The sequence below is a fragment of the Pinus tabuliformis genome, chromosome 2_1 (assembly GCF_031772625.1).
Source record: "Pinus tabuliformis cultivar Carrire ecotype Pingquan chromosome 2_1, CPIR1, whole genome shotgun sequence".
Lineage (NCBI taxonomy): Eukaryota > Viridiplantae > Streptophyta > Pinopsida > Pinales > Pinaceae > Pinus > Pinus tabuliformis.
Genome location: NC_142299.1, coordinates 600,712,843 through 600,725,316, shown reverse-complemented (window position 1 = coordinate 600,725,316; position 12,474 = coordinate 600,712,843). Strand labels below are relative to the sequence as shown.

The following is a 12,474-nucleotide window of genomic DNA, read 5'->3' as shown; positions in this document are numbered from 1 at the left end:
GTAAACCGGTTACTTTGCACAAACTACTCTGCTAGATTCTTGCCACTAAAAATAGCTCATGCAATCTACCCATCAAATTGGTTGAAACCAAAATTGACTATTGTAGCAAGGGGCAAACCCCAAATACGAGATGGAACCTTGCTTCTCATAATGTTATTATTTAGTCAGAAGCGGGTCAAACTCCAACAAATGCCATATCATTGGGGAATTCCCCTGTTGAAAAAGTTTCGAAGAGAAAGAAAATACATCATGCCACCCACCTTACATGTATGAGGGGGAAGGGGACCACTAGGCTAGTTTCTAGACACATCAATGAACTAACCTAGACAACTAGCCCAAATTCTAAGGCAAGGAACCAATGAGATTATTATTGTATAGAGAGATGTTTATCTGAGACCTCATGGATCCTAATTCATTGGGTATTTGCGTAGACAACTTCATCTCAAATAACTGAATAGAAACAAGGTTTTTCAAGGTACACAACTTGAATATTTTTCCAGATATCATATTAGTGAAGGCATCAAAGAACTGCAAGGAACAAAGATTCTTAAACACTTGGGGATTTATCAAAACAAATTATTGTGGTAGAGTTATAATTGTCATAATTTATTAGTATTGGTTATTCCTGGAGGAATGCCACCTCAAAAATACTTGAAAGATATCTAGAGCAAGGACGTTACCTATGAATTCAAAAATGATTCCTTCCAAACTAGCGCTTGATCATTGTAGCAATGCAAGGCTAGATAAATTCCTTAGGCCTTTGAGCATTTTGAGCCTCATCGAAGGAATTGCCATTGAGGCTTAAATTCACGGTGCCACAACTACTCCCAATACACATTGGTAGATTCAAAAGAAGGTCATGCCCTTGGATTTGAGATTGTTGAATGTAGTACATCCATGTTGTTGTGCGAGTGAGTGAGTGGAGAATATGTATGAGGAGAGACAGGTATCTGATGCATTTGTTACATCTACTGAAATATTATTAAATTTAATAAGAATTCATTATATCAATATCTAAAAAACATCTCATGAACATTGTAATTGTATCTAGAATGTAGAAAATCAGCTAGATAGTTTATATACAAGACATGACATTGTATTATGTAAAACTTATAATAAAACATTCAAGTTATGATGAAATGAAGATGTTTGAAAAATAGTTTTTAAATAATACTAAAATAAATATTTATTTTTCAAAGCTATAAATTTTTAAATAATATTTATTTAGTAGAGTTCAGGCTTCTGTGATCCATATCAAGTTTACAAAAGATTTTTCGGCGAAGATCACATGAGACATCATTTGTCGACGCGTTTCGAACCAACCAGTGTGGTTCATCGTCAGGACAAGTTGAAGAAATAGATCCAGCTTAGCAGGTTAAATAGACAGAGCAGAGCCTCCAACGGCTAAAAAGACCAATAGCTACTTAGGACTGGGTACCGGGATCAAAACCCCCTTTTTTTTAATAATTTAAGGAAAAAGTTACCCTAGGGGGACCAATCCCTTAAAATAAGATTAATAAATAATTAAAATAATAAGTAAAAATTAATTCATGATAATAGTTAGTTAAGATAAATAATTAAAAATTATATTTAAGGGAGAAAACTACTCTAAGGGGACCAATCCCTAAAATAAAAATAATTTTATAAATAAAACTATTAATAAATAATTATTAATCTAGTAAAAATTATTAATAATAACTAATTTTATGATGATAGTTAGTTAAATAATTGCAAAGTTATGTTAAATTAGTAATTAAAATAATTCATGATAATAGTTAGTAAAATAAATAATAATTATTATTATTATTATTATTATTTTAAGGGAAAAAAAATAAAAAATAAATAAATTAATTAATTAATTAAAATTAAAATAAAATAAAAAATTTAAATTTAAATTTAAAAATAATAATAATAAATAAATAAATAAATTACCCTAGGGGAGCAATAAAATAAATAAAATATTCTAATGATAATAGTTAGTTCAAAATTATTAATAAATAAATAAAAGTTTTATGTTAAATAATTAAAAAATAAGTTAAATTAGTAATAGAGGAATTAAAAATAGGACTCTAAAGATAAATAAAAGAAAGAGAAGGTATAAATGAAAAATATTTTATTATAAAAATCAACCTAAAAATAAATAAATAAATAAAAAATAATAAAAAAATAAATAAAAATAAAAATAAAAATAAAAAATAAAAAAGTAAAAAATAATAATAATAATAATAATAATTAAATTAAATTAAATTAAAATAAATAAACAAATAATAAAAAAAAAAGGCGACTAGGACGAAAGCGCTGGGACCCAACACCGACTGATTTTCCAGCCATCATCTCTATTGAGATTATTCGGCCTCTTTTCAATCTCCAGTGCCTCCCTAAATTTCCGATGATGGAAGCGCGAAACCTTAGCAATAACCCTAGCTTCCTCAATACAAACATGATGATTGGTTTTCTCAGCATGCTCAGCTAAAGCGGAAGACTTAGTTCGCCTATGCTTAAAGTCTGTTGCATGCTCACTAATCCTCTGATTAATAAAATTAAATAATAATAATAATAATAATTTATTTTACTAACTATTATCATGAATTATTTTAATTACTAATTTAACATAACTTTGCAATTATTTAACTAACTATCATCATAAAATTAGTTATTATTAATAATTTTTACTAGATTAATAATTATTTATTAATAGTTTTATTCATAAAATTATTTTTATTTTAGGGATTGGTCCCCCTAGGGTAGTTTTCTCCCTTAAATATAATTTTTAATTATTTATCTTAACTAACTATTATCATGAATTAATTTTTTACTTATTATTTTAATTATTTATTAATCTTATTTTAAGGGATTGGTCCCCCTAGGGTAACTTTTTCCTTAAATTATTAAAAAAAAAGGGGTTTTGATCCCGATACCCAGTCCTAAGTAGCTATTGGTCTTTTTAGCCGTTGGAGGCTCTGCTCTGTCTATTTAACCTGCTAAGCTGGATCTGTTTCTTCAACTTGTCCTGACGATGAACCACACTGGTTGGTTCGAAACGCGTCGACAAATGATGTCTCATGTGATCTTCGCCGAAAAATCTTTTGTAAACTTAATATTTATTTATTTTTAATTTAATATTATAATTTATAGTAGTCAATGTTAAACTAATAATTACTATTAATTACGCCGATAGATTTTTTCTTTGTGGGCTTGGGGTGAGCAGACACTATTCGACCCGATCAATCTCAGAGTGTTATATTCGTCCACCTTTAGCAAATGAAAATTTGACACTCGGACTTTGATCGCATGATTGTTCCTCTATAATTTTCCCACTCGGTTCTGGTTTTGGGGTTGGACATCATTCCTCTCCATGCCTCTTATCTCCTCTCGACGCCTTGGAAGAGTTTTCTGCGATGATACTTGCAGCTCCCAGCTCCCACAGTGCTTGAGAAGGGATTATTTTGCAAACCATATATGCCGCCCCTGGTCTCTGGATTATTGGATCGAAGGTCTTTGAAGAATATGCGAGAAAACAAACATCGTTCATGAACAAAGGTTCCCGATGAGGCTAAGACATCTTGTTCGACCCCGAGAAGCACACCTTCGAAGATGAAGGGGAAGGAAAAGTATAGAGAAGATGGGGATGATGTTGTCAAATAAGACATAGTTCAAAGTTTGAAATTTGGAGTTATAATTCATATGGGTCCAACTGGGGCGATTATGCTCTAGACCCTTTTGCCTTGGCCTCTTGGGCACCTTCCTCAATTCTGTTTTGGGCCCTTTCACCTTGGCCTCTTGGGCACCTTCCTCCTTGGAATCCAGCTGGGGCGATTCTGCTTTGGGCCCTTTTGCCACATATTTCACCTTGTGATTTCCAGAGTCTCATCAATTCGATCCAACCATAAGTGTTCATTCATTAATTGAATGAATGAAATGTTGGGTATGTAGTTAAATATCCCCATCACTGCATGCCAATGAACTCAACTTTATCGTCTTCCTATGCCTCTGCAGAGTGCAGTTGGTTCCCAAGATGTGTCAGATCTCAGAGACTTGGAGCGAATTCAAATTCTCAGCCATGGAAGTGGGGAAAAATGTATACAAGGTTCGACAGAAAAAGTGTTTTTCACTATAAGCCCTGAAGGTAATTCATGGCAATCAGAACAAACCATGAGGCAACATATAATTTGAGAGGTTCCTGTTGAATGTGGCAAGGAAAGTCTTGGAGGGCTTGAGATATCTGCACCATCACAAAATTATGCATAGAGACATAAAGCCCTCCTATTTGCTGATAAAAAGGAAGCAAGAAGTAAAAATTACAGATTTCGGGGTGAGAAATTTTTTGTCTCAGACATTGAGTCCCTGCAATATGTATGTGGGTACCTTCCCTTACATGAGCTCCGAGAGATTCGACCTCGAGACCCATGGAAGAAGGTGTGACAGATCTCCAAGAGAATTGGACTCTAGCTAGGCCGATTGTTGTTTCTCTTCGTTGCTTTGGAGTGTAGCCACGAGAGGGTGGTGAGGCAATCATCTTAGGTAGTAGGGAGGCAGTGCTTGGGAGCAAGTGTGTAATTGATAAAAATGAAAATTTCTCCTGCAACATTGATCGTTCAAATGTAGTGTGTGTGGAAACATAACCAAGCTAAAGAGCCCATGATGAAGGCCATTGAAATAAAGGCAATGTTGTTGTTGTTTGTAGTATGTACATGCACGTTTGCAATTACTTGGAGCCTTTCATGAAAGTGGAAACCACGTGGAGTGCATGCCGAAGTTTATATAGTTGTCATTTATTCCAATGTTGTAACCCATTGAACCCTAGCCCATTAAGAATTTTCCATAGCTTCCTCTTATTTCAAGGCTAAGCCTATCAGTCTTCCTACATTACGTGCATGATTAGAAACTATCTCCACGCATATTCGGCCACGAGGCTGTAGGGTGAGTGACTTTCAATGCAGTGTTGTTTTCATCACAAACAAAGCAAATGTTAATTGAGAACTTGTAAAGAATTTCAGAATAGTGGAAAGCGTGGGAGCAGGTGTAACAGATCTAAAGAATTGAGATCATATGCTTCCTTTGTTCACTGGGCAGTGCAAAGATTGTGTTTACTGTAACTCCAAGAAGACCAATTTATGTGGAATGTTCAAAGTGGATGCCTTTAGAACTGTTATGGAGAGTGATGAGAAATCTCGTTTCTCTGTTGGTGGAAAATTGGTTTATCATTTCATGTGCTCCACCTTCAGCGAGTACACGGTTGTTGACTATGCCCATGTTGTTAAAATAAATCCGAACGCTCCTCTCGAAAAATCACATTGCCTTCTGAGCTACGGAATAGCCACTAGTATATGAGCCCATTCATCACCAATTTTCCTTAATTTCAATTAGTTTTTTATATTCCACTAAGATGTTTGGAGAGGAAAGAAGCTTTAGCACTGTGATTGTTTAATGTTATTGGTATATGTTGATGATTCATTTTAATTCTTGGTTGGTTCATATATTTTAATTTTAATTTATTATTATTCATATTCACAAATAAAACCTATTTGTGAGGGTTGAAGGCACAAATAGAAGTATGATCACCAAATAATTCATCTTGAGGATATCGAGGATATCAATCTGCAAGTGTGGGCAAGTTCACTTCTTCTGGGGTGAATTTAGTATATCTATTTTCTTATCTAGCAAAAGATACACTAGAATTATGAGATTTAAAATTCTCAACCATTCCATTCAAAAGTATGATTTTCAATTTAGTGAGATTTGTGACTACGTTGTAAAGTGCTTTTATTAAATTTATTTTGAGAGTGATTTTGATGTAATTTCAATTGTTGTGATTTTAATTTGGGTGTATTTTTACTTTAACTATGTATTGTAATTATAAATGAAATAAAATTAATCAAAATAGTTATTGATATTTTATTTTAATTTTAATTGTTTTATTATTTTGTTTAATGGAATTGTTTTTAGTAGCCTATTATTTTTATTGTGAATCTTTAAAAAGAATAGTTTCATTTGTAAAAATAAAATTAGTTTTAAAACTAATTGGGTAGTTAGTATTGGAAGAAAAATAAAAGACAATCTCTTTGATTGCAAGAACTGTAATGGTTCCTAAACGATAAAAAAAATTTGCTTTCAATTTCAACTTTCTTTCACATTTCCTTACTCCTATTGACATTCTTTGCACCTCTTGATACAATTACTAATATTATAATTACTATAATTCTTCCTACACAAACCAATAACTCTCCAAGGGAAAAAATAATTAAATCAAATATTCTCTCATTGCATTGAGATAGTTCTTAATTTCCTTTTTTTTCTCCATTACTTACTCCCGTACCACTTCAAACCAAAAAAGATTTTTATAAGAGTACCCAAAACCGTCTGTGCCATCAGTGTATAATAAAATATATTAATTAAAAATATATAAATTTATGTATATACAATCTTTTAAATTATAAAAAAATTGTTAAAATTATTTAAATTTAATAAAATAATATTCAATAAATTAATAAAAATATTAAAAATTTATTTTTTTAAATACTCAAATTAATGCAACAGCTCAAACATTCTTTATCAATTACAAAGATCATTTAAATCCATTAATAAAGATAAACTATAATGATACACTTTATTTTGAAAATCATATATATAAAATATACCCCATCCAAAGCCATATACAATATATATTGGCAAAGTTTCATTATTTGCTTTACAACTTAGCAGCATAAATTTACCAAATATTTATAACATAGTTACTCACATTTAAATACATCCAGATGTGCATATTATCCCGGCCCCTCCTCGAATGCAGAACACTCCGTCTGTCATTCTTCCCCATCCCAATGTCTATTATTATTTTTTAATTTATATAATAAGAATATATTATTTTAAAATTCAAATATTAGATATGAAAAAACAATTTATAACACAAAAATATTTTCCCCTGGCTATTAAGTTAAAACCGTTTTAAAATTACGTATTTTTTAATTTGTATAATAAAAATATATTATTTTAAAATTCAAATATTAGATATGAAAAAACAATTTATAACACAAAAATATTTTCCCCATAGCTATTAAGTTAAAACCGTTTTAAAATTACCTAGGATCAGTACATTACAATACTTTTAAAAATACATACAATTACTACATTAAAATACTTTTAAAATTACATATAATTACTACACTAAAATAAAAAATCTAAACAACATTGTTCTTTATTTCAAATATTTATATAATAATGGGATATTACGACAAAGCTTGAGGTGGGACTCGGGAGATAAACAGCACTTGTGAATGCGTGTGGGGTCCATGTGCGTCTTGTCTTTTTGACCAATGCGTGTGGGGTCCGTGTGCGTCTTATTTTTTAGACCAACATGACTTTTTGAAAGCTTTTCCCGCGGATTTTTCCGGTCGAAATCCGGCAGGATTTTATTGGAATCGCAAGTTTGATAGCTAGTTTCTGCACAATGAAAGCGTCCTAGGGATTTTTCAGGGTGCTGAATCCAAATATGAAGTTAAAAAACCATTTTAACTACAAGAAATCAAGATTTGACCTCGATTTCTTCCGCCGGATTCCGTCACCGGAATCTTCAAAAAGTCGCATTATAGACAACTCCATATTCTATGGTCGATGTCGGTTACAACAGCTGAAGGTTTAATCTAGATATTAGATGGATACAGGTGCACACCAATTTCCTCCGCAGTTGTCTATAACGCGATTTTTTGAAAGCTTTTCCGGCGGGTTTTTCCGGTCGAAATCCGGCAGGAATTTATTGGAATCGCAAGTTTGATAGCTAGTTTCTGCACAATAAAAGCGTCGCAGGGGTTTTTCAGGGTGCTGAATCGAAATATGCAGTTAAAAAACCATTTTAACTGCAACAAATCAAGATTTAACCTCAATTTCTTCCGCCGGAATCTTCAAAAAATCGCATTATAGACAACTCCATTTCCTCCTCTGCCCTCCTCTGCCCTTTTAGTACCCAATCTTCTACAATTTCTCTGCGCTTTTAAAACAGTGAATCGTCTCTTTGCAGACTCTGCGTCCATAGCATCCAACCATTACTACCTTAATTTCTGTTTTGATCTCGGCAATGGCATCATCTTCATCCTCCACCTTCTCCTCCGCTGCTGCTAATTCCAGCAACAAATCCCACCAAGTTTTCATAAACCATCGCGGGGTTGATGTGAAGAAAACCTTCGCCAGGTCTCTCTACCTTCGCCTTCGCGAGAAAGGATTGACGGCTTTCCTCGATGACGAGGAGATGCAAGGGGGATATGAAATTTCTTCTCAACTCGCAGACGCTATTAGGACCGCCTCAGTTCATGTGGCGATCTTTTCTCCTCGATACGCTGAATCAGATTGGTGCCTCAATGAGCTCCTTCTGATGTTAAAGTCCAATGCTCCCATAATTCCTGTGTTTTACCGCGTTAGTCCAGCGAACGTTCGGTGGATGCAGGGCCTCTATGGTGAAGCTCTACAAACTCATGAAAAGAAGGGGCGACATGATCCCAGCACTATTGAAGAATGGAGAAATGCACTCCGTCAAGTTGCAAACAAGAGCGGGTTCGAGCTGGAGAAGTACAATGGGTAAAAACTCAAACCTTCTCTATCCTTATGGTTGTATTTTATAGGCATAGACGTTTGTTTCTCACTAGGTCTACTTAATTTCTCCAGCGAGGATTTGGTGCTGGAACTGCTCGATAAGGTGGTTAAATGTCTGTTGGAAATGGTGCCAAAGCCAGATTTGTACGTGGCGGAGTATCCAACAGGCCTCGATGACAAACTGAAAGATTTTGAAAATACAGTCCAGTTGACGCAACAACAGGGCCGAAAACCCCAGATCTTAGGGATTGTAGGGTTAGGTGGTGTGGGAAAGACAACACTTGCCACAGCATTCTTCAATAAGAAGAAATCAGATTATGATAGAAGTTGTTTTTTATGTGATGTCAGAGATCATACAACCAATAGGTCTTTACATTTGTTGCAGAGTCAACTTCTTAATAGCTTGATTGGCTTCAATAAGCAGGTAAACAGTGTGCGTGAAGGTAAGGGGATGCTTATAGAGCCTCTCAAATCTTGTAAAGCCATAATAATCTTAGATGATGTTGACGATGTGGATCAGGTGAAGGCATTTTTGCCCCAATCTGATGTTCTCAATTCAGGGAGCTTAATATTGATTACATCTAGAGATAAGAATGTTTTGAGAAGCTCAAAAGTTGAAAATTCATCAATTTATAGCCTATCAGGACTTAAGAAAGAGCACTCCTTAGAGCTCTTTTGTTCCCATGCCTTCAGCCAAGCATTTCCTCTCCCAGAATTTAAATCTCTGGTAGATAAGTTCATAGATTATTGTAATGGATTGCCCCTATCTTTAAAAGTATTTGGGGCACTTCTTTATGGTAAAGATATATCTCAGTGGAAAGAAGAATGGGAGAGTCTTAGACAAATAGCTCCCAGTGCTATACAGGACACATTTAAAATAAGCTATAACTCCCTCAATCAAGAGGAAAAAGATATATTCTTAGACATTGCCTGCTTTTTCATAAAAAGAAACAGAGATTCGGCAATAAGCATATGGAACTCATCGGGCTGGAGAGGAAATCGGGGGTTTCTAAATCTACAGGACAAATCTCTTGTAGAAGTTGACGAGTGGAATCTTATACAGATGCACGACCACCTAAGAGACCTGGGAAGACAGGTTGCAGCGTCTTCGTTGCCTCGTCGTCTTTTAATAACAAAGAACCTCATCCATAATTTGTCACACCAATCATCTGTAAGTGTTCAGTCATTCAATCCTTTAAAGATTATTCACTAAAAGTCTGTGATTGTTTGTTGAATGAACAAATAATAACGATTGTTTTTCAACAATGGACAGGAAATAACCTTCCGCGGAATTCGGATGGTTCCCGGTGAATATAGTGGCCAAGATGATGATGATGATGTATTTGGCGTCGTTGATACTGAAAATGCTGTCTTGGAACGCAGTTTCAGGAGTGTGCAAATTCTTGATATGGAAGGTTGTCACCTGGAACCCATTTTGAGGAAGGCGAAGCCACCAAACCTATCATGCCTCAGGTGGAACAGATGTCCTCACTCTTCCCTGCCTTCCTGGGTTTCAGTGAAGAATTTAAGGATTCTATATCTGGAGCAATGCGAACTAAAGGCTCTATTGTGGAACCAGAAAAGTGAATCACAGGTAAATAGAAATTTGTTGGGTTAGCGTTTATATATTTAGCAGCTATTACAGCTGCACGACATTTGTGTTTGGAATGAATTCAAAAGGTTCTACAGATGAGAATGATGAACATTTTGTTTTTGCAGACACCTCTGCAGTTTCCGATATCTTTGGAGGAGATGCAGGTACGCCAATGTGAGAATTTGAGAAGCTTAACCGGGTTGGAGCGGGCTACAAAGCTCAGATTACTGGTTGTTTCTTTCTGCTCTCAGTTGGAAGAGCTGCCTAGTTTGGAAACATTGGTATCGTTGGAGGATTTGCGGGCTAGAGGATGTAAGAAACTGAAAGGCATACGAGCGTCGGCGCAGGTGACAAAGCTTAAAATCCTAAATGTTCCTAACTGCTCTGAGTTAGAAGAGCTGCCTAGTTTGGAAACATTGGTATCCTTGGAGCAGTTGTCGGCTAAAGGATGTAAGAAACTGAAAGGCATACGAGCGTCGGCACAGGTGACAAAGCTTAGATACCTATATGTTCGTAACTGCTCTGAGTTAGAAGAGCTGCCTAGTTTGGAAACATTGGTATCCTTGGAGCACTTGTCGGCTAAAGGATGTAAGAAACTGAAAGGCATACGACCGTCGGCGCAGGTGACAAAGCTTAAAATCCTAAATGTTTGTAACTGCTCTGAGTTAGAAGAGCTGCCTAGTTTGGAAACATTGGTATACTTGGAGCAGTTACGGGCTGATGGATGTAAGAAACTGAAAGGCATACAAGCGTCGGCGCAGGTGACAAAGCTTAAAATCCTAAATGTTCCTAACTGCTCTGAGTTAGAAGAGCTGCCTAGTTTGGAAACATTGGTATCCTTGGAGCACTTGTCGGCTAATGGATGTGAGAAACTGAAAGGCATACGAGCGTCGGCACAGGTGACAAAGCTTAGATACCTATATGTTCGTGAATGCTCTGAGTTAGAAGAGCTGCCTAGTTTGGAAACATTGGTATCCTTGGAGCAGTTATGGGCTGATGGATGTAAGAAACTGAAAGGCATACGAGCGTCGGCGCAGGTGACAAAGCTTAAAATCCTAAATGTTTCTGGGTGCTATGAGCTAGAAAAGCTACCAAGTATAGAAACATTGGTATCTTTGGAGCAGTTACGGGCAAGTAGGTGTGTAAACCTGAGGAGCATATGGGGGTTAGCCCAGGCCACAAATCTTCGGAAGCTAAGTGTTCGCAAGTGCTTTGACTTAGAAGAAGTGGAAGGTATTGAACATTGTACGTGGTTAGAGATGCTCGATGTCTCTCAATGTCACAAATTGGTGTGTCCCGTGTGGGAGTAGCAGCCGAGAAGCTGTGCCGTGATTATTTTGAGAAGGCCCATCACTTTTGAATATATAAATCATTATTTTTATTGTTTATTATTTTAACAAGAGTCATGGTTGAAATAACCATAAGATTTGGAATCTTTGATAAAAACAATACGTCGTACAATTAAGCCTGACATGATATTACACATTATATAAAAAACAAATTGACGGCATTTGGAATTAAAGGAAAAAAAAGAAATATAACATATAGTTAAGGATATAAACTTAAAGCACCATTTTTAAATTAATAAGTTAACTATAAATTTAAAACACAAATTTTAAATCAATAAGTTAATTTCACAATCAGTAAGTAATATTAACATATATTAATTAAAAAAATGTTTGTATCACACCATATATCTATATAGATTTTGGAAAATGTTCTTCATTTATTATTAATGAGATATTACATTGTATAAATAAGGAGCCACTATTCTGGCGCTAGTCCTTGCCGGTTAACAGAACAGTTTAGTCAGTTATTATTATGAGATTTAATTTGCGTTATCATGAGAGCTGGTTTCCATTACTAGTGTGTTGTAGGCATGCTTACTTGTATTAAGATTTAATGAATTGGATGGCCAATTGTTGTATGAACTTTTTGACTTTATGCGAAGAGTGAAATATAATGAACTTTGCCTTTGTTAAGTAAGAATTGTCATAAATGTCATTGAACTGATAAATCCTTGTAATGTTGAGTTTGTATTTCTTAAAATAAGATTAGTTTTAGATATAATTTTCCAATGTCTCATGATTTAAAAAATGCTTAGATTAATAATTAAAATATAATAAAATTTAACAGTGAATCATAGAAAACTTGAGGGAAAAAAACTATAAAAGCTAATAATAATGCATTATAATGTACGAAGAATTAGAGAGTGTTGAAGTAAGTTATGTATTTTAATAACCACGGGGTATAAAATATATTTAAATGCATAATAATGAATTATAATGTACGAAGAA

The 12,474-nt window shown here is 34.5% G+C and overlaps 1 protein-coding gene across 1 annotated transcript; it reads left to right on the top strand.

Moving 5' to 3' along the window:
* The first annotated feature begins 7,953 nt into the window (after positions 1-7,953).
* Positions 7,954-11,568, top strand: LOC149201896 (TMV resistance protein N-like). The gene is made up of 4 exons (XM_089403033.1): positions 7,954-8,568; positions 8,656-9,754; positions 9,857-10,177; positions 10,303-11,568. Exons 1-4 carry the CDS (start codon positions 8,072-8,074, stop codon positions 11,485-11,487), a joined length of 3,102 nt encoding a protein of 1,033 aa, XP_089259159.1. The 5' UTR covers positions 7,954-8,071; the 3' UTR covers positions 11,488-11,568.
* The last annotated feature ends 906 nt before the right edge of the window (positions 11,569-12,474 follow it).